The sequence below is a fragment of the Schistocerca serialis genome, chromosome 4 (genome assembly GCF_023864345.2).
Source record: "Schistocerca serialis cubense isolate TAMUIC-IGC-003099 chromosome 4, iqSchSeri2.2, whole genome shotgun sequence".
NCBI lineage: Eukaryota > Metazoa > Arthropoda > Insecta > Orthoptera > Acrididae > Schistocerca > Schistocerca serialis.
In genome coordinates, this window is record NC_064641.1 from 444,656,029 (window position 1) to 444,677,188 (window position 21,160).

Here is a 21,160-nt window from a genome sequence, read left to right on the forward strand (position 1 = left end):
GCACAGGAGTCAAATGTGCATGTTATTTCCTGCCTGTGTCTTTGGTACACATTGATAGAGCGCAAACGCTTGTAGTAGGAAACAATGCCATTACAATTACCAACTGCCCACAAAATGTACTGACTTCAACAGCAGCAGCTGCTGCTGCACAAGCTAGTTCTCTGCTGTCAGTTTGTACATGAAGTTCTGTGCTAATTGTTTCTCAATTTCGTGCAAATGTCTCTCTGCGTCGAGTTCATTCAACAAATGTCTAGCGTTGAGAAGAGGAAAGTAGATGCTGAATGTCATCTATTCCAGACAAAATGGACTGAGGATTACTTCTTCTTGATGTACAACAATAAACCTGTTTGCTTGTTGTGTAGTGAATCATTATCTGTTGTGAAAGAATATAACATGAAAAGGCACTTTTCTATGAAACACACTGCTGTACAACAGCTTACAGGGCAACTAGGGAAAGACAGAATTACGTTAGTAATTTCCAATTTGGAAAAGCAACAGCGAATGTTCCCCATATCAAGGACACACTGTGACAATTTGGTTAAAGCTGGTTTTATAGTGAGCAGAAGCATTGCCAAGTCATTACAGCTTTTTTCTGAAGGCAAATTCAAAAAGGAATGCCTCTTGGACATCACTGATGTACTGTATCATGATAAAAAAAAGTATTTGAACAAATAATTCTGTTGCAACAAACCATGGTACGATGAACTGAGATGATGGCTGTTGACATTAAAAACAGTTTGTGTGACCGTGCTGCCACATTCAAAGCATTTTCCATTACTTTGGACAAGAGCACTGATTCATTGGACACAGCTCAATTAGTGATTTTTGTTTGAAGTGTAGATGTGGATTTCAAAACAGTGGCAGAATTATGGATATTAGAAGTAATCACTACTAGTGAAGATGTTTTTCATGAAGTTGAAAAAAATCATTGAAACCTTCAACCTGCAGTAGAGTCAACTCACTGGAGTTTTTTCTGAAGGGGCACCTGCGATGGTCAGTTCACAAAAAGATTTTATCTTTTGAAGTAAATATTGACAAAGAAAGTTTAACAATTCTTCACTGCATTATTCACCAACAAAATTTGTGTGCTAAATCAATTAAAATGAAACATGTCATGGATGTGGTTACCATGGGCATCAATTCCATTAAGTCCCACACACTAAATCACCACCAATTCAATCAGTATTTGTATGATCTGTGCTCTGAATATGCAGATTTAGCTTACCATTGTGAAGTGAAATAGCTGAGTAAGTGCAAAATGCTAAGACATTTCTATGATCTTTGACAAGGAATAGAAGATTTTATGGCTATCAAAGAGAAACCACTGGCTGAAATAAATGATCCCCAATGGATTTGTGATTTCACATTCATGGTTGACATCACATCTCATTTAAATGACTTTAATTACAAACTCCAGAAATGAGGGCAGTTAATTCACAAATTACACAGCCATCTGAAACCTTTTCCGGCAGAGATCCACTTGTGGGAAATGCAGATGAATGCTGGAAACTGTTACCACTTTCCTACATTGTCAACTCATGAAAATGTTGATTATGTTACTTATGCTCATGAGCTGAAATCATTATTAGTGCAATTTACCACAAGGTTTTCTGATTTCAGGAATGCAGACAGCATGTTTGCTATATGTCCTAACCCAATAACTTGTGATGTAGAAAAGGCCACAGAAAATCTTCAAATAGAACTTATTGAACTTAAGGACAATTTGTCTTTAAAATCTAAATTTGAAGAAATAAACCTGGTCAAATTTTATAAAACTTATGTGACTGAAAAGAAATATTCGCAACTGAGATTATTTGCAAGAAGGAAAATTTATCTTTTTGGAAGCACATATAAGTGTGAACAACTCTTTTTTTCTCTTATGAAAACAAATAAATGCAACACACATGCAAGGTTAACAGAAGACAACCTGGAAAATACCTTAAGACTCAGTTTCAATGACCTAAATCCAGATATCAATGATCTTGTGTTAAAAATTCAAACTCAGAGCTTATATTAAGCTGCTGTTGAATATTTTTTAAAAGTAGTAAAGCGCTGTCTATATATTTGTTAAGTGTCACTTTTCAGCTTTCCTAACGGCTGCTGGCAAAATTTGTGTGTCCAGCATATTGGATTTAGACAAAGTCTCCATGATTCACATGGGTTTCTATGCAATCACATGATCTTCAAAAGTTTTGTTTTGGGGTATGGGTTATCATGATGAATTTAAGGAACCAAGACATTGAGTTAAAGTACAGTGTGAAAATAAATGTAAACATCCAAAGATGGGGTCTGATGTATTGTCACAGTCATGGACAAAATTCCTCCTTATTTGCTGGGCAATCTGCCGTCAAGCCAGGTGAGTTTCCTTTTGGCTGTATTGCCGAATTTTTGTATTTCACTATGTGTGATAATATTCATGTTCTCTTGAAAAGCTTAGGGGTGAGTCTAAATATATTATCTGCAAATCTGCATGTCACAGATGTCTTCAAACTTATGCATGACAGGTGCAGCTATCACATCACATGAGTACTGTCTTTTTATTGACTGTCCAGTCATTTATGTGAGAATTCCGGCCTTTTTGTGCCATGTAAACAACATATGATTCATGTGTATCATTAACAATGATACAAATTTCACATGGAAGTCAGGAAGCCCTCAAACGATGAATACTATTGTCAATATGTTAATATAATGAACGTCTGAGGGTGAGTGTTATTGTTATTACTACAAATATCAAAGAACAGTACTGATGCCATCTGAAACATTCTCAGTAGTACCAACATGAACTGAGTGTGTGAGGACAATTATTATCAGTTTGACAAATCGCCATTCTGTTTACATGTTTACAGTTCTTTCTCATATAAACACTAGCAACTAATTCTTGTCTAATGCGGATCCATTAGAACATGGCAGCTGTTGAAAATGTGGGTAATTTATAAAGAATTAGCTGCAACCAGTTATTTTTATAGGGATTTATTTCTCCAAGATGATATTTCAAGATGCCTGGCATCCCATCTTCACATAATTTCATTTATTTACACGTCATGAGCATAGTTTCTTTACTAATGGTGTTGCAGGATTTTCCAATGGGGTTTTTAAGCCAATTATCACAAAAAGTCATAGATAAAGACAAACTGTTTACGACACACAAATAAATTAAAATGTGAAGATCGGGTGAATATAAACTTACATTCAACAGTGCTATTTTGGAGTCATAGTTGGTGGGCATGGCTTGTTGAGAAAGGGGTGTCATTCATATCAATCCATTACCATGTAAACATTAACACCACAGACCCACTAGTTTTTACTTTATGTGTTAGGAGCACTGTTGTCATGTCATGTGACAAAGTGGCCTACGTGCTGAAATACGTATGTGAACCTGGCCCACTGGTCACCAAAGGTTGCCCATGCCTAATGTAAAAGATGGGCTTAAAACTTTGTTTATTACAAATTATGCTTAATTACAAAATTCTACTACAGAGACTGGGTACAATATGTTTGTCTATCCTCTTCTGGAGTACTCTGGGTGTGGGATGTGCCTCAGATAGGACTGAGGATGGATACTGAAAAAGTTCAAAGAAGGGCATCTCATTTTGTATTATCATGAGACTGGGGAGAGAGAGATACAGGTATGATATGCAAACTAGGCTGGCAGTCCTTATAAAAAAGGTGTGTTTCATTGTGGAAGGACCTTCTTGTGAAATTTCTATCACCATCTTTCTCCTCCAAATGCAAAAATTATTTTGTTGCTGTCCACCTACAAAGAGAGGAGTGATCATCATATTAATAAGAGAACTCAGTGCTTACACAGAAAGATTTAAATGCTGATTTTTTTCCTGCATTCTTTTTTTGAGTGTGATGTTAGAGAAATAATTTGAAGGTGACTTGATGAACCTTCTGCCAGCACTTAATTGTAAATTACAGAGTAATCATGTAGATGTAGATGTACATACTAGTAAAACATTTTGAAGTAATAGACAGATTTGAAATGATGACACCAGTCACTGTAAAGACTGGCATTTCATGTTTTCATTAAATTAGTTAAAATTCTGTGGAACTAATTAACTTACAAGGTAAGTTTGGAAGTAACCACATTTTCCATTGCAGATTTTGACTCTGTACTTGTAGCTTCTGACCTTTGCTATTATACTTTGGTCAATCTCATGTTTATGCACAAGATGGCATACTTCATTAATTGATTAGCCATTAAGCCATTATTGAGGCTCGAGAAATTCCAAGACTCCTTGTAGAATATATCATTTTGAAACACGGAGGACCCTGTTTGATGGTCTCTGATCTGATCTTATTTATATTGCGAGATCACCCACATGATAACAATGGCCTAACACCCACAGACAAATGGCTTCACAGAACCCTTTAATAAGAAATTGGCAGACATGCTCTCAGTGTATGTTGATGTTGATAAGAGATATTGGACTACAATCAATACTGACGGTCATAACATTTGCATATATCAAAGTTAAGTACTATATGACGCATTTCACATTGTTCTTTCTGCTCCACAGTCCCAATGCTGAAATGACAATGGATACACTGTTCCTAGTCAGCCAGATGACACTTAGGGTAACTACATGTCAGCACCAGGACGAAGAAGCTAGGCAGCTAGTTTCTGTGTGGTCCATAGATGCCCAGGATAAGAGGTGCAAGGTCAATAACACCAAGTACTGGCGAGAGAGATACAATCTGGGAAACTTGGTATTAGTATCGGTGTGGAAAGGAGGACTTTTGGAAAAGTTACTAAAATGCTAGTTTGGGTTGTCACTTGTCACTTGTTGGACATCACAAACAGAGTCAAGGATTAAGACCCTTTATCAAGAAGACAAAAGGGCAGAGAGATCAACAATGCCCTCTACATTAAGTCCTATTTCAGTCCTGAGGCACAGATTGATGATAGGGGCTCCACATTCGACAATTTCTAGAAATTGTGTCACTGTTTCTTAAGGAGAGGAAGCACTGCTGTGAGCTGGGCCACATGCATTGTGAAATAGCTGTTAGAGTGATTGGCTGCTAAGCTGCATGCCACCAGCCCAAACCCTATCATTAGCAGATATTTGTTATTTAGTATTTATCATTTCTGGAATGTTCTCAAAATTTCTAATGTTTGCATACTCTGGAATATTTAATGTTTGTACAAACAGAAGCACTCTCCACCCACAAGACAGTTCTGTTCTATCTGTATGCTGGTGTCCATAAGAAACCTGTTGTCCATAAGAAACCTGTTTTCAGTGGTAACTGCTGTAGATCAGTGATGACTCACCTTTTGGATTTGGTCTTGATTGTGATTACAATGTGACAATATTATGCAAATGAGTGTTGATTGCAGTAAAGTGTTGAAACTGTACTACACGAAACAGTTCCACATTGCCAGTTGCCTAGTAGTTAAGCAGTCATCATGCCCTATTACACAGAACACCCTGCAGCATTTATGGAAAAACTACCTCAGCAGTAAATGAGACAAAATTTTTAGATATACATATTCAACAAATAGAAAATAGGAGATACACTAGAGTAATCTAATAAAAAAACTAAATACACTCATGCATGCTGTAACATTTCACTCAAAATATAAACATCAGTGGCACAGAAAAAAATTATCAGAATAATAATAATATAAGAGAAATACAGGCTCCTGTAGACCAATACTTAAAAATCTCAATATACTGCCCCTGTCATCTTTATGTATTTACAAAACACCAATCTTCACAAAAGGAAGCACATTAAAGGAACAAAATATCTTCAAGCTTAGTTCTGATTTTCACTTGTATTGCACTACGACACAGGTATAACCTATATGTTATTACAGTAAATAAAAGGATTTGATAAGGAGGAGTATATCACTGGCACCATGCTGTGTAATTATATACCATCCTATTTGAAACAGATACCAAATTTATATGTTTACATTGAAACTGAAACAGTAATTGCTTGATCACTGTTCCTATTATATTTCTGAGTTTTTTGAAAACCACAGAAATTAATGTTATTGATAGAACATTCTTAACCATATTTATTGCTTTCTATTATGTAAGTTAATGTTATTGATAGAACATTCTTAACCATATTTATTGCTCTCTATTATGTAAGTTGTTTTCATAATGTTTATAGTACACACCATGTATTGAATAACTGTTGCAAAAATATATTATGTATATCTATCTCATACAACTATCTCAAACTGCACTCTCCTATATTGTGTGTATAAACTATATATCAAATAATGATTTAAGGCACCAATAAAGAAATAAAACTATAAATATGAATATGTTATACAGTATGAAGCACTTTGTATAAACTCTGAAATAATTCTGAATTTACTTTATTGGTGTAAATTGATGCAATAGTCTGGAAGAAATTTCACTATCCAATCATTGTATGGGAGCACTGACTCAACTGCATCCATAACTTGTTTTTCTTTTTTTCTTTTTCATTTTTTTAATAAAAAATGTAAAACATGCTGTAATGCCTTGTCATTTAAAACTGATGTTTCAGTTAATGCACTGGGTATGAAGATGTAGGACAAAACTGAACAGCATGACTTATATTAAATGTAAATGTTGTATGATTAGGGCCTCCCATTGGGTAGAGCATTTGCTGGGTGCAAGTACTTTCGATTTGACGCTACTTCGGCAACTTGCATGTTGATGGGGATAAAATGATGATAATTAGGACAACACAACACCCAGTCCCTGAGTGAAGAAAATTTCTGTCCCAGCCGGGAATCGAACCCCGGCCCTTAGGATTGACATTCTGTCACACTGACCACTCAGCTACTGGGGGTGGGCAGAATGACTTATGAACATGTCTTAGGAATACCAGTGTAATAGAAAGGAGATTTTTATGCATGTTTGAAAACATAAAACAACTCATTCCTTGGCAGAAGCAATGCACCAGAAATACTTTTCTTCCATAATAGAAATAGACATAAATAAAGTAAAAGATGGAAAAAGTTAATTATAAATGAACAAAATAGTAATAACAAACCTTAAATTTTCTTATCAAAGTAGAGAATCAGTATCAAACACATACAGTTTCCTAATCAGAGTATAATTGGTAAATGTAGTACCACTCTTGTCACACTTGTCACATGTAATATTAATCATTACCGTAACTTATATGTACCATAAACTGTAACTCACATCTAAAGTGACATTAAGATGAAGAGAAAAATTTACACAAGCAAACAGAAAGCATTACTGAAGTAAAAATAGGAAAAGAGAACTGTTCATCTTGCCTTTGCAGCAACTCTGTTGATAACCTGCAGAGCACGAGCTTCAAGCTGTGTAATAGCTCCATCCAGCATATTATATAAAGCAGTACGCCACTGCTGGCTTCCTCCACTGCCTGCTTCAACTGCTTCTAATACAACTTCCGCCTGCAATTCAGTGCCAAGTGGGGCAAGCCATCGTCGAACATATTCAAGGTCATTTACAGTTACACACATCTGTAAAAAGCAAAACAAATCAGATACAGTAAAGAACCTGTTATATTACTTATTTAAGTCCAACATCACATATGTGTGTGTGTGTGTGTGTGTGTGTGTGTGTGTGTGTGTGTGTGTGTGTGTGTGTGTCTTCTGCTTTTGGCAATTGGTAAGATAAAATTCTCTTTTTGGTTGTGCTGCTGTTAATATTTATTTCTGTATATCCTCTTTCATTAAATGTATAGCTGATGGTTAAGACAGGGCTGGAGGGATAATAGAAGACTAGTCCATGTTTCTTGCAATCCTTATATAATCAGCAGATTTTTTTTTCTTCTTTTGAAGAGAGGCTTCTTCAGACTTCTCCATATCTCATGATCTCCAGCTGTTTGTAACCAACTGCAATTACATTACCCCTAGATAATTTAATATTCTAAAATGTCTCACAAACTATTCATTCATTCCATCAGTTTATTTCCTCTGCACGGAGACCACAACCATCCCAATTTTATAACACATACTATAACTTCTTCAGTTTCTATATTCTCTCTTTTATATTTATTTATATTCTTACCACTTCTTATTGTTTCTACCACACAACTGTAAAAAGACTAGGTACCTTAAAGTAATGTTGGAATAACCATTTGTATATGTGGGGCACATTCTCTTCTCTGCTGGAGTACCTAAGGAGCAATTAACATCAATTGTATTTATTATAACAATTTATCAGAATAAATGGAATTTATTTTGTTCTTTTAATGGGGTCTTAGGAGAGTCAACAACCTAGTCATTCTGATTACTTTTTTCCACAATTTTTCATATATTACTCCAAGGTGATGATAGAATATGTGGTGTTGTACACTGCTGGCACCACAACAGGCAGTCAACACCTATAAGTTGGCAGTAACATATGTGATTGCCCTGCCAATGCACAGCCAGCTAATAGACAAACCCTCTGCTCAAGCATGAGTAGTGGCACCGAGCTTGCTTAAGAAGATGCTGCACTGATACCAGCCAGGCTAATTGTGGAACCTTAGCAGCAGTACTAGTATGCTTACCCGTTATGTGCCTGTGTAATGGACTAGTGCGGAATACTATTTGGACTTTCAGAATAAAGTTAAGTAGACAACATCACATGCATATTATGTGTGTTTCTAATTATTTTTATCTCTGTTTCAGCACCCACCTATTCCTCAGCATCCATCCTTGGACCAAGCCAACATAATAGTTCCTAGCGATATGTCATGGATTCTACATTTTACGTTCCCTGTTTATTATTAGTAAATTCACAGTGACATTGTTTTGTTATTATTATCATCACTAATAAGTGTATTTATTTACAATGGACTTGATGTAGAGATATATGACATGATCATTTTGTAATGAGACATTGTTCACATGGAATAAAAATGATAATAAAATGAAATAAAACTGAAAAGGGTACACAGAAATGAAGAATAGTATGGGCATTAATAAAAATGGGAAGAAGCTGCACAGGGAGACTGTATAAAAATACTGAGCGAGGTGGTGTAGTGGTTAGCACGCTGGATTTGCACAAGAGCGCTGCAATTCAAATCTCTGTCTAACCAGTCAGATTTAGGTTTTGTAGTGCTTTAGGCAAAAATTGGGGTGGTTCCCTTGAAAAGAAAACAGCCAATTTCTGTTGCACTCTTTCCATCAATTTGAGCTTGTGCTCTAACAACCCCTTTGTTGACAGGACATTAAATCCTAATCTTCAATTTTTTCCTTGCACTATACAAAGTTATTGGCATTCTAAAATGAAGTAAAGCACAAACAATTGAAAGCCGTGTGTATTAGCAATGTGTTGTCACCTGCAAAAGTGCGCCATGGAAGAGCAGTACTGTGAACTTCCGACAGAGCCCGCCATGGGCTAGTTCCTACTTAAACCCTGCTGTGATACACTCATGCTCAGTTATAATGTTACTACTGTTTGTACACATTTGCCTTATCTTGTTGTGTTCAGTGTATGTTACGATCATTGGCGCACATGCCACATTCTAGGAAAGTGCAGTAACATTCTTGGTTGTGTTGTGTGTCCAAGTTATAACACAAGTGACAAAGAGTGTGGGATCATTTCCTGCATGGTTTTCAGTTTCTGGTTGGTCCTCCACAGCATCTATGAAGTTTTTACACTGTCTGGTTTATCAGCAAAGGGTTTTTTACTGCAGCATTGCAGCATCTCAGTCAACAGCAGGAGTAGTTGCTTGCTGACCAAACAGTTTGTGATGCAATCATTTGGTTGGCCCTCAATCATGAAGTTCGTGAGCAGGTCCTTCAATGTGAAAACCCCTCCCTCTCCAACATTCTAACTACTGCACAATTGTTTGAGGTTTTGAGTGATATGAGTCTCAAACTGAATGGTGTTGTGAGGTTGCAGAAGTTCAACCCGCTTCCTCCCGTCATTTGTCAGATGGTTCACAGGGGCGATATCGTGGCAGCGGTCTGCATGCAAGCAAAACATCACAGTGGCTGGCCCATCTCACAGTGGTAGCCATGGCCACAGCAGCAGCAAACCATGCCTGGTAATGAACAACAATGCAAGTGCCCCATGCTCCCTCTGGTCCGTTGTGTTTTGTCACTCATCATAGGTCCGATTGTCCTAAGTGGTGGGTCGTTTGGTGCCAGTGCAACAAAATTCGCCACATTGCTTCTTTGTGTAATGCAAAATTCCAAAAGCCTACTGCAGACGCTGCCATGGATGTCAATTGTGTATTGGCAATCTCCGTTGCACCCAATAAGTTTTTTCTTGATGTCAAAGCTTATCAGAAGGTTTTGCGCATGCAAGGTCAACACTTGTGCTGCCATGTCATTGCTCAACTTGCTGATGTACATGGACTTGGGTCCTCCTGTAGCAACAGTGCCATATATATTAGTCACATTCAATAAACAAAGCATTCTAATATTACGTAGTTTCTCAGATTCAGTACCATATAAATCTGTGGTTCATCTGCTGACTTTTCTGGTGGTGATCAATGAACAGACTGAAAATCTGTTTGGTTTGGAAACTTGTAATCTTCTTGGGTTTACTATTTCTGATGGAAGTTAGCCTCATCTCTGATCGAGTGCCTTATACACCACTCAACTATTTATGCTCTGAATTTTCCACTCTGTTTTCTACATGCTTGGGTTGTGCCAATAATTTCAAAGCCCACATCATCATGAAACCTTTGGTCAGACCCTGTTTCTTTTGGGCTTGCCTGGACCGATGGTGCCCTGTGACCAAGAAAAGGCAGAGCTTGACAGCTCACAACCTATGGGGTCAACTAACCAATTGCATCCAGCGAATGGACTACCTCCTTAGTCATTGTAAAGAAGCCACTGGGAAAGTTAAGCCTTTGCAGCAATTTCAGAGTTTCTGTCAATGCTCACTCTATCACTGACACATAACCCTTGCTGTGCCCTGATGAACTTTTTTCCAAGATCAGCCTCTATACTGTGTATTTGCAGCTTCCCATTGATGCTGGCTCAGTGCCTCTTGGTTGTTAACACACCTTTGGCTTATATCAATGCTTAGGGTTAACATTTAGAACAGCCAGTGCCACAGCAATTTTTCAGAGGTTTCTCAGACAACTCATAAGGCTTGTGCCTGGCTGAGGCAACTATGTTGATGATACTGTGGTCTCTGACTCCTCCACTACTGAATATCTCAGCAACTTACATATGCTCTTTCCAGTGTTACAGGCCACTCGGATAAAATGTGATTTGGAAAAGTGCCACTTCTTTCAGTCTTCTATTGTTTATCTTGGGTTTGAGGTTTCTAGCATTTGTATCAAACCCCTTTGTCAAAATTCCTCTGCTGTTGTGGCTCTTCTGCATCCTACATAGATTGAGGAACTCCAATTTTTTTTTTTGGTAAGATTGTTTATTGCCATCAGTTTTTGCTGGGGAAGCATCGGTTGCACAACTGTTACATGCCTTGCAGCATAAGGAGACTTCTTTCCACTGGTCGTACACATATGAAAAGGTGTTTTCCAAACTGAAGTCTATGTTATAATTTGCACCTTGCCTTGTAACCAACCGACTGGGTTAACATTTAGTGTTAGCAAAAGATATGTCCCAGCATGGGCTGGGGGTGATGTTAGCTCTTAAATATTCTGATGGCTCCAAGCAGCCTATTGCATATGCATCAAAGACACTTAATTCATCTCAGACTGGATACTCACAAATAGAGAAAGAAGCACTCGCCATTGTTCACGCCTTAAAGAAGTTTCATATGTTCCTGTATGGTGTAAAATTCCATCTCATCACAGATCACAAGCCATTAGTTTTGCTGTTTAAACCTTCAGTGTCGTTGCCAGACAAAGCAGTGCATCACCTTCAATGTTGGGTACTGTTCCTCATTCAGTACAACTAGGACATTCACTTCCACCCCATGGCTAAACAAGAGAATGCTGACGTGCTCTCCCATCTTCTGGCCACTCCGGACCAAGTTTTTGATTGGGAGGAGTTACTGTTTCCATGTTGATGACAGTTCTCAACAAACTCTTGATGATTTTCCAATCACTAGTGCTCAGGTCGTGCAGGCTAGTGCTACTGATCTGATTTTATGGAATGTGATACAGTGTGTACAACATGTATGGCCTGAGGTGCCTCCATCAAGGGCATTGGACCACTCCATAACCATTATGTGATTTGGCATCATTTCTCCATCATTTATGGTGTTCTACTCCTTGATATGGACTATTCAGCTCCTCACATAGTGGTTCCCTTGGATCTCCATTTGCAGATCCTGCAATTGATGCACGCTGATCACTGTGGTTGTCATGCTCTAAGTTATTGGCTTGCTGTCATGTTTTTTGGCCTGGTATAGATGGCAACATCACTTGTTTGGTTACGGCATGTTCTCAATGTACACCACAGCAAGTTGCACTGTGGGTAATGTTGTCTCCTTGGCCGCAACCTTTGCAGACTTGGGATTGTCTCCACATTGATTTCACCAGCCCTTTCATTAATGCATCCTGGCTAATGTAATTGATGCATTCTCTTGGTTCCCATATGTGGTTCATTGCCCATCAACTTGATCCTCTGCCACAGTGGCACTCCTGTCGAAAAGTTTCTCCTTTGAAGGACTTCCAGCAACATTGGTCTCTGATAGCAGCCCTCAGTTTGTGTTGCACAAGCTCGCCCACTTCTGCAATGCCTGCAGGATGTGCCACATTTTTGCCCAACCCTTCCACCCACAATTCAATAGTGAGGCCAAAAGGTTAATTAGAACATTCAAAGTGCAAGTGAAAAAGTACATGACTCAGTCCCCATTCACATTGCCTTTGATCAGTTTCTGCCTTGCTATCGATTTACACCATTTGGCGACAACAGCCCCATCGAACTGCTCCAAAGACATCAACCGTGGACACTCCTGCATCCCCTGCGGCCCAGCCAGGGACACCGACCCATGCAGCCATCATCCCATTTCTGGCCTGAGGTGGCTGTCTGGGCACATCGATTTGGTCATTGCCTCCACTATCATCTTCCAATGCCACAGCTACTGTCTTTGTGACATCTTCCCCTGTGCACATCATTAAAACCAGCTGCACCTGCATGTGGATGACCAGACAATCTGGCTGGGACACTGACTACGGCACACCAGTCTGCATCACTCGACAGGTCACCTTATGTGGTTGGGGCCTTGCCACAATATACGAGGGGTCCCCTGACACCGGTGGATGTACCTAGCACAGTTTCTCGAATACTGCTACCAGTACCAGTGCAGCTGCCATCCATACTCATGCCATCTCCTCTGCCTCATCCATCAACTAAAAGGTCTCCAGCATCACTAGGCCCTGGACCTGATGTCGACATGGAACCAATGTCACCCATCCTACCATATGGGTCGATGTGAGGTGGTGGTCTGCAACAGTGCCCATGCCACAAGCACTTCCAACCACACACCTCAGTATCAGCATGTCATCTCAGTCAAAGCCTCACAATGGTAGATGCCATGGAAATCTTGTGAATCTGAGCTGTTGCCCAAGGGAAGAGGAATTAATAATGCACACACACTTGAAAGCCGTGGGTATTAGCAGTGTGTTGTCACCTGTGAGAGTGCACTATGGAAAAGCAATACTGTGAACTTCTGATAGAGCCTGCCACATCTGAGTGCCTATTTAACCCCTGCCACACTACGCTTGTGCTCAGTTATCATGTTATTACTGATTGCACACATTTGCATTATCTTACTGTGTTGAGTGTATGTTACTGTGATTGGCATATATGCCACAGTCTAATAAAGTTTACAAACATTCTTGGTTGCATTGTGTGTCCAAGTTACAACATAAAATGGAAACATCTGATCTTCACTTCTGCTTTTACCCACATATTTTGCTCCTTAATTGTTTATGTATTATTTTCCATAACGTTGTTGTTGCATCTACTATATTACAGAAAAGATGTGACACACTCCTGTTTTTGCATTTATTTTTTACTATAATCACAGCAACTTTAATCAATATACACAGTAAGATATGTTTTCATGCCTGTGTTATGCAAATGACAACATTACCTCAGTAAAATCTATAACAACCACCATCAGAGGCTGTGCGCAGGTAAGCAACCTATGCTTTTAGTTAATAAATATTTTGCTTTGTAATTATTACCTTTTTCATATTTTGTAGTCATGATGGTAATGGGTAATCAGACCATTTCTGAAGTTGTGTAGTTTTAGCTACCACAATTAACATACAGAAATGTAGCTGATTGGTAACGTTAGTTGTAAAGTGTGATGGACCATACTGAAAAACGTTTATGAGCAAAGTAATTATGAAACAGAATTGTGATGGAAACTTCATTAAGATGACTCTTATGGCATAAAAATTGATTTTTGCTGTCTATAATGTAGGAAAAGGTACAATCCTACGTACCATGTAGAAGACAGATTAAGTTGCAGACAGGCACAATTAAAATACACTTATGCAAAGCTTTCAGACACAGCCTTCATCAGCAAAAGAGGAACACACACTATTCATACACACAAGTGAGCATACCTCACACACACGACTGCCAACTCTGGCAGCTCAGGCCAGAATGCAACTATCACATGGGATTGGAGCAGCACTATCTCATGTCATTTTCCCTCACACCTCCAATCCTTGCCCCACCCCCAAGAACCAGTCACAAAGGAGTGCCCCCTTTGTCACCCAGTACCATCATCCTACCCAAGATTTTTCCCACCCCTCCTAAAGTGGTGTTCTGTCACCCAGCCAACCTCTACAACATCCTAGTCCATCCCATTGTCACTCCCAACACTAACTCCTTACCACTAGGGTCATATCCCTGTGGAATACGCAGGTGCAAGACCTCCCCAATCCGGCCAACAACCACTTCTTATTCCAGTCCTGTCACAGGTTTATCCTAGCACATCAAGGGCCAGGCCATCTGTGAAAGCAACCATATCATTTATCAGCTATGCTGCAATCATTGCACAGCTTTTAATATTGATATGACTACCAACCAGCTTCCCACCAGGATGAACAGCCACCACCAAATTGAGGCCAACAGCAAAATAGACCACCCTGTGGCACAATATGCAGCTGAACATTACATGCTTGGTTTCAATGGCTGCTTCACTAACTGAACCATCTGAATCCTCTCAGTCACCACCAGCTTTCCTGAACTGAGCAAATGGGAGTTATCCTTACACCTCATTTCGCACTCCCATAATTATCCTGGCCTCAACCTATGGTAACATACTGTCCCCACACCCTCCACCTGACAGCTTCCACCCCTCTGTCCTATCATCTCCTCCCTCCCCATTCTTGTCTCTCACCCTCTTTGTTTACCACCCTCCGCCAATGTACCCACCCATCTTTCCCTACTCCTCTTTTCCCCACCTTCCTGCTCTGCTCCACAAACTCCTGATACTGTGCTTGTGGCATTCCAATCCCTGATCCACCAGACAGCATGTCCCCCCCCCCCCCGCCCCCCCCCCCCCCCCCGCCCACAACCTGTACAGTACTATCCTACTATCCCTCCTCCTTCCCTGCACCCTCCAGATTGCTGCTTCCATCCCATGTGATAGTTGCAGTCTGGCCTGACATGCCAGAGATGGTGGCCATGTGTGTGTGAGATGTGCTTGCTGGTGTATATGAATGGTATGTGTTTCTCTTTTGCTGATGAAGGCTATGGCCAAAAGCTTTCTGCAAGTCTCTTTTAATTGTGCCTTTCTGCAACTTAACATGTCTTCTTTATGGTAAGTAGCAATCTATATTTTCCTACATTGTTGGCATTTTTACCTGGAGTTTCGATTGTTTGAGTTTTACACTCTGACTGGGGATCATGGCTTTATACAGATTAATAACCTGTGTTAAGTCATGTTCAACCTCAATGTCTCCTCATTTCAGAAATCTATCAGTTAATAATCAAAATTTATTAATAATGCTGTGATCAAGCTTTTTTCTCCTCTCTTCCCTGAAATTGCTTAAATAACTCTACTGCATTAAGGAAGACTGTGTGAACAGTTACTCCCTCTCAGGCACTCAGTTGTTGTCTTGCAGTTAAGTGTTCTGATATTTCATCATTACTCTTTTCACAAACTAGTATGAATGTGCATCACACAAATGAGAATAACATGGGATGATATACAGAGGGCAATAATTAGAAAATTAGAACCTAGGTTGTAAGTGTCATTCTTATCTACAAACATGATTGTACATGTTTGATTTCTGGCCTGTGATATTTGAATACTGTTGGTGATTCAAGTTTTTTTATAAGTTCCATTGCTTCCCTTGAGTTGTTGTGCAGTGATGTGGATCCAGTAGAGCACATCTGATAAAATGGTACAGCTGGTACCAAGATGTGATTACCAGCCACTGCTGGCCAAGCTAGTGGAAGCCTTGAAAAATCATTTGGAAAGAAATGTGTGCTGTGTACTGCTCTGTTTAGTGATGCTGCAATAGGTTTCTTTACATAGGAAAATCCAGTAGTAGTGCCGCAGTTTAATTCTTGTACCACTGCAAAGAGGACTGATATACATATTAGTGTCAGTGGTGTTGAAAAACCACTGAAATTGCTAAAATCAAACTAAGCTCTAGGGCCCAATGAAATCCCTACTAATACTAAATTTGTGGCTAAGTTAGTCCCTATTTTAACCAATATCCTTGACATCCACTTGTTGTAAAATCTGAGATCATATTCTGAGCTCAAATGTAATGAGATCTCTCTGACAAAATGACCTCCTCTATGTCAACCAGCATGGATTCCAAAATCATCTGTTGTGTGAAGCACAACTCTCACATGACATTCTGAAAGCCATGGATCACGGCAGTCGAGTAGATGCAATATTTCTTGATTGTCGAAAAGCATTTGATACCATACCACATCTATCCTTATTATTGAAAATACAATTGTATTATATACAAGCAAAATTTCTGACTCAATGGAGTATATCTTGGTAGGGATGACAGAGCATGTTATCTTGGATGGAGAGCCAGATGTGCCATAGGGAAGTGTCTTGGGGCCCTTGCTGTTCATATTGTATATTAATGACTTTGCACAGGATCCTGTTATCTGTAATGAAGTACTGTCTGAATAAAGCTGCACCAATATCCATTCACATTTTAATAAGGTTTCAAAGTGATGCAAAAATTGGCAGCATTTAATGAAAGTTCAGAAATGTAAAATTATGCACATCAGATAATGAAAAACATAGTATCCTACAGCTACAACATCAATGAATTGCAACTAGTATTGCTCAACTCATACAGATACCTTGCTGTAACAGTTCGTACAGATATGAAATGGAAAGATCACACAGGCTCAGTTGCAGGTAAAACAGGTGGCAGACCAGACAAGGCAACATGAATGGTCAAGGGTTTATTTCGCCATGAAGATGTTCCTCTGAGAATTTTGACACAAATTAGACTAATTACAGCAAGAACAGAGCCATTTAAACTATCATTCTTACCACAATCCATACATGAATGGAACAGGAAGAAGCTGTGATAACCAGTGCAATGGGAAGTACTTTCTACCATGCACTTCACAGTGGTTTGCAGAGTACAAATATTGATATAGATGTATTGAAATTATTGAAAAAAAGGTACTTGTTCAGTTACATTGAAGTTCTTAAGTTGATAAGAGCTTGAGAATGCTCAGTTGTATACCTCTTGTATCTGCTGTTATGCTTAATAAGCATGACAGTTGTGAAATGGTGGTGGAAATTACTGCTAATTGAACAATCTTACTGGCTATTGAAGACAGCAAGAGGAAGGAGCAAAGTACCAGATTCAAATCAGAATGAAGAATCAGATTCCATAATGAAATACAGACACATGGTGTTGTTAATTTGATCTAGAAAACTGAAGACTGAAGTTACTGTATAATGAAAAGGATAGTTGCACTCACCATACAGCTAAGATCTTGCGTCACAAAAAGGCACAACAAAAAGATTATCACACAATTAGCTTTCAGCCAACAAGGCCTTTGTCAAAATTAGACAACATGCGTGCACACACACACACACACACACACACACACACACACACACACACACACACACACACACACACACACACACACACACACACACACACACACACGACCACAGTCTCTGGCCGCTGCAGCCAGACTCCAGACTGAAGTAAGATTTTACACAATCATAATGGACTCTTCACAGTGGTGTCTATTAACCCAGAACTTCAGTCTACAGTCATCAGAGGGGAATGTTAAGAAGAAGAATTGTGAAGTTGTGCATGAGCGCTAAATGTACAATTCTGGAAGAAAGAGGGGGAAGTGTGGGTAAAAGAAGAAAGTTGCACAAAACCAGAATATAAATGGAGAGAAATACCACATTGAGGATAGCTAAAGTTATTAATTTATGAAAAAGATTTCTTTGAGAAGTGTAAATGACCTCTTTCTGTGCTATGTCAATGAGATACACATGGGCAGAGTAGTGAGTAATTGTTGTTGCACTCAGTTAAGCGATCCAAAATTGTGTCAATTTGAAAATTATTGATCCAAAACAAGAGAAAAATTATCATTTGAAGTTGTAATTTTATGGATGAAATTGTCTTCTAGATTTTCCAAGAGGAGCCTCAATGAGTAAACCAAGCTTAGTAAAGCTAGCTCTAATAGGTAAAGGTTTGCTCTCAATATACTGCAAGAAAAGAAATGGGTTGACAGAAGGAAGGAAGAAAAGACATGATTACTGTTGGATTATGTGTTATCTAAAAGCAGTATTATTTGTATAAAATGAATAGAGAAGACACATGACAATTTTTTTCTAGTACATGATGTACCTTGAGTGTATGCAGTGCAGTTGTGAAGAAGATGAAAAGAAAAAGAGAGATGATTGGGATAAATTATGAATCAGAACTGCTGGAGAGTATTTCCCTTCATGGAACTGACAACAGACATGGTAAAGTAGGAACTGACAACAGACATGGTAAAGTACACTACCCTAGCTTGTGGAACTAGCTTCTGTCCTCAGGAAGGAGAGAAGTGCATGTTGGGAAGTTAAATAGGAAGGACAGTCCACACAGACCCCAGGGTGAGAGCAACCCACCTGTTGTGAGGACTCACTGAACTCACCTAAAAAGGAAATAGCAAGAAGCTACTGACTATTTTATTGTATCACTTTGAGAATTTTTAGTTAGTGACAGAGAAATATGTAAACATAGGTCATGCCTGAAGAGGGAAAATAGTTTAGTTTGTGCATGGAAAGTGACAATACCAAATATGGACTCTTTTTTAAAAATCTTTTATTGATTTCCATTTAGATTCTAAGAGTAAAAGACAGATGGTAATGCATAAAAACAACAGTGTGTCCTCCCACATTGAACTGTAAGTTTTACAAATCCCAAACTAGATTTATATACAATAATATTATGAAAAGGCAAGCTGCTACTCACCATGTAGTGGAGATCCAGTCATGTGTGTGTGTTGTGACAAAGGCCTTACTGGCTGAAAGCTTCATTTGTGACAGTATTTTTGCTGTGCCTATCTGAAACTCAGCATCTCCACTATATGGTGAGTAGCAACTTTCTTTTTCATAGTATTGTTACATTCCATCCTGGATTTTTCACTGTTAGACTTAAATAAAAATTTGTATGTTCCTTGGTAGAATGTAGATTGCTTAAAAGGACCCATCCCCCAGGAATATTCTAGAAATCACCAATTTTGTTCTGTAGGAAAATCCATTAATGGAAAGTCAAATAAAAAATTAAATTCTAAGCAACAACATGGATCAACTGGAGAGGAATTAGTGGATGCTGAGTTTGCACTTAATAACACTATCAGATGTGCTGATGTTTTTGCATTACTTAAAATTTTAAAACAGAATATGATTGCCAAAACAATCTTTTGCTAAAGAAGGACAAGTTTATTCATATAACACAATAAATTTTTTAATCACCATAAACAAACAACAACAATAACAATGACAAGGATCAGTCTAGTTAAGACTGTTCTGTCTTCAAGGATCTTGAAATTGGTCTTTGCACCTATTGTGTGGTCTTCTACCCTACATTTATTAGTTATTATTGTAGTCTTCAATCTGCAGACTGGTTTGATGCAGCTTTTCACTCTAGTCTACACTGTGCAAGCCTCTTCTTTTCTAAATAACCACAGCAATTTACATCCATTTGAACCTGCATACTGTATTCATTTCTTGCTCTCCCTCTGCAATTTTTACCAACCCCCCTCCCCTCTCCACATTTCCCTCTGATACTAAATTGATCAGTCCTTGACTCGCACAGTGTGTCCTATCAACTGATCTCTTATTTTAATCCAGTTGCACCACAAATTTCTATCCATATAATATTCAGCATTTTTCTTTAGCTCTACATTTCAAAAGTACAGACTGAATGACACCAGGGATAGTCTACAACCCTGACTCACTCCCTTCTTATTCACGTCTCCCCTTTCATGTCCTCCAGCAGTTAAAACTGCAGTCTTGCTTCTGTACAAGTTGCAAATAATCTTTCAAAATCTGTATTTTATCAGTGCTACCTTCAAAATTTCATAGAATGTAATCCAGTCAACAATATAATAACTTTCTCTAAATCTACATACATTAAAAATGTAGGTTTGCCTTTCTTTGACCTACACATGTTCCTCCATTTCTTCCAAACACAGACTGATTTCAATGGCAGCTTCAACCAGTTTTTCAATTCTTCTGTAAATAACTCATGCCATTATTTTGCAACTATGACTTATTAAACTGACAGTTTGTTAGTATTCATACCTGTCAGCACCTGATTTCTTTGAAGTTGGAATTATTATATTATACTTGAAGTCTGAGAGTATTTTCCCTCTCTCATATTTCTTGCACACGGAGTGGAATAGTTCTACTCATTCATCTTCTATTGCATTCCTCTACCTTATTTCAGGTAAGCACTGCCTAATGCTCCCCCTCTACCTCTCAACAACCTGTGGTCACTTAATTTTTTTGAGAATATATCTCTTTAGTTTGTAACCTTTTTGAAATTTGTTCAGGTTTAATGCACAATACATAAAACATAAATTTAGATCTGAGTACACATCTTCCTCTGGAAATATCTTATATATGGTTTCAAAATCTCTCTCTTAACCATTGTATAATCTATCCAAAATCTTCCAGAATCTCCTGGCCTCTTCCACATATACAACCTTCCTGCATTCTTGAACATAGTGCTACTGATGATTAAATTATGTTCTGTGAAAAATTCTATCAGTGGACTTCCTCTTTCATTCCTTTCTCAGTCTCCTTCTATTTTTCCTGTTCTTTCT

At 38.5% G+C, this 21,160-nt stretch overlaps 1 protein-coding gene across 1 annotated transcript in view; it reads right to left on the bottom strand.

The window, feature by feature from the left end:
• The window catches only part of LOC126475073 (BAI1-associated protein 3), a 715,757-nt gene that overhangs the window by 112,588 nt on the left and 582,009 nt on the right, over positions 1-21,160 (bottom strand). Inside the window, exon 20 of the mRNA XM_050102632.1 lies at positions 7,253-7,462. Within this exon, the coding sequence (XP_049958589.1) occupies positions 7,253-7,462 (210 nt within the window). The remainder of the gene's footprint in view (positions 1-7,252; positions 7,463-21,160) is intronic.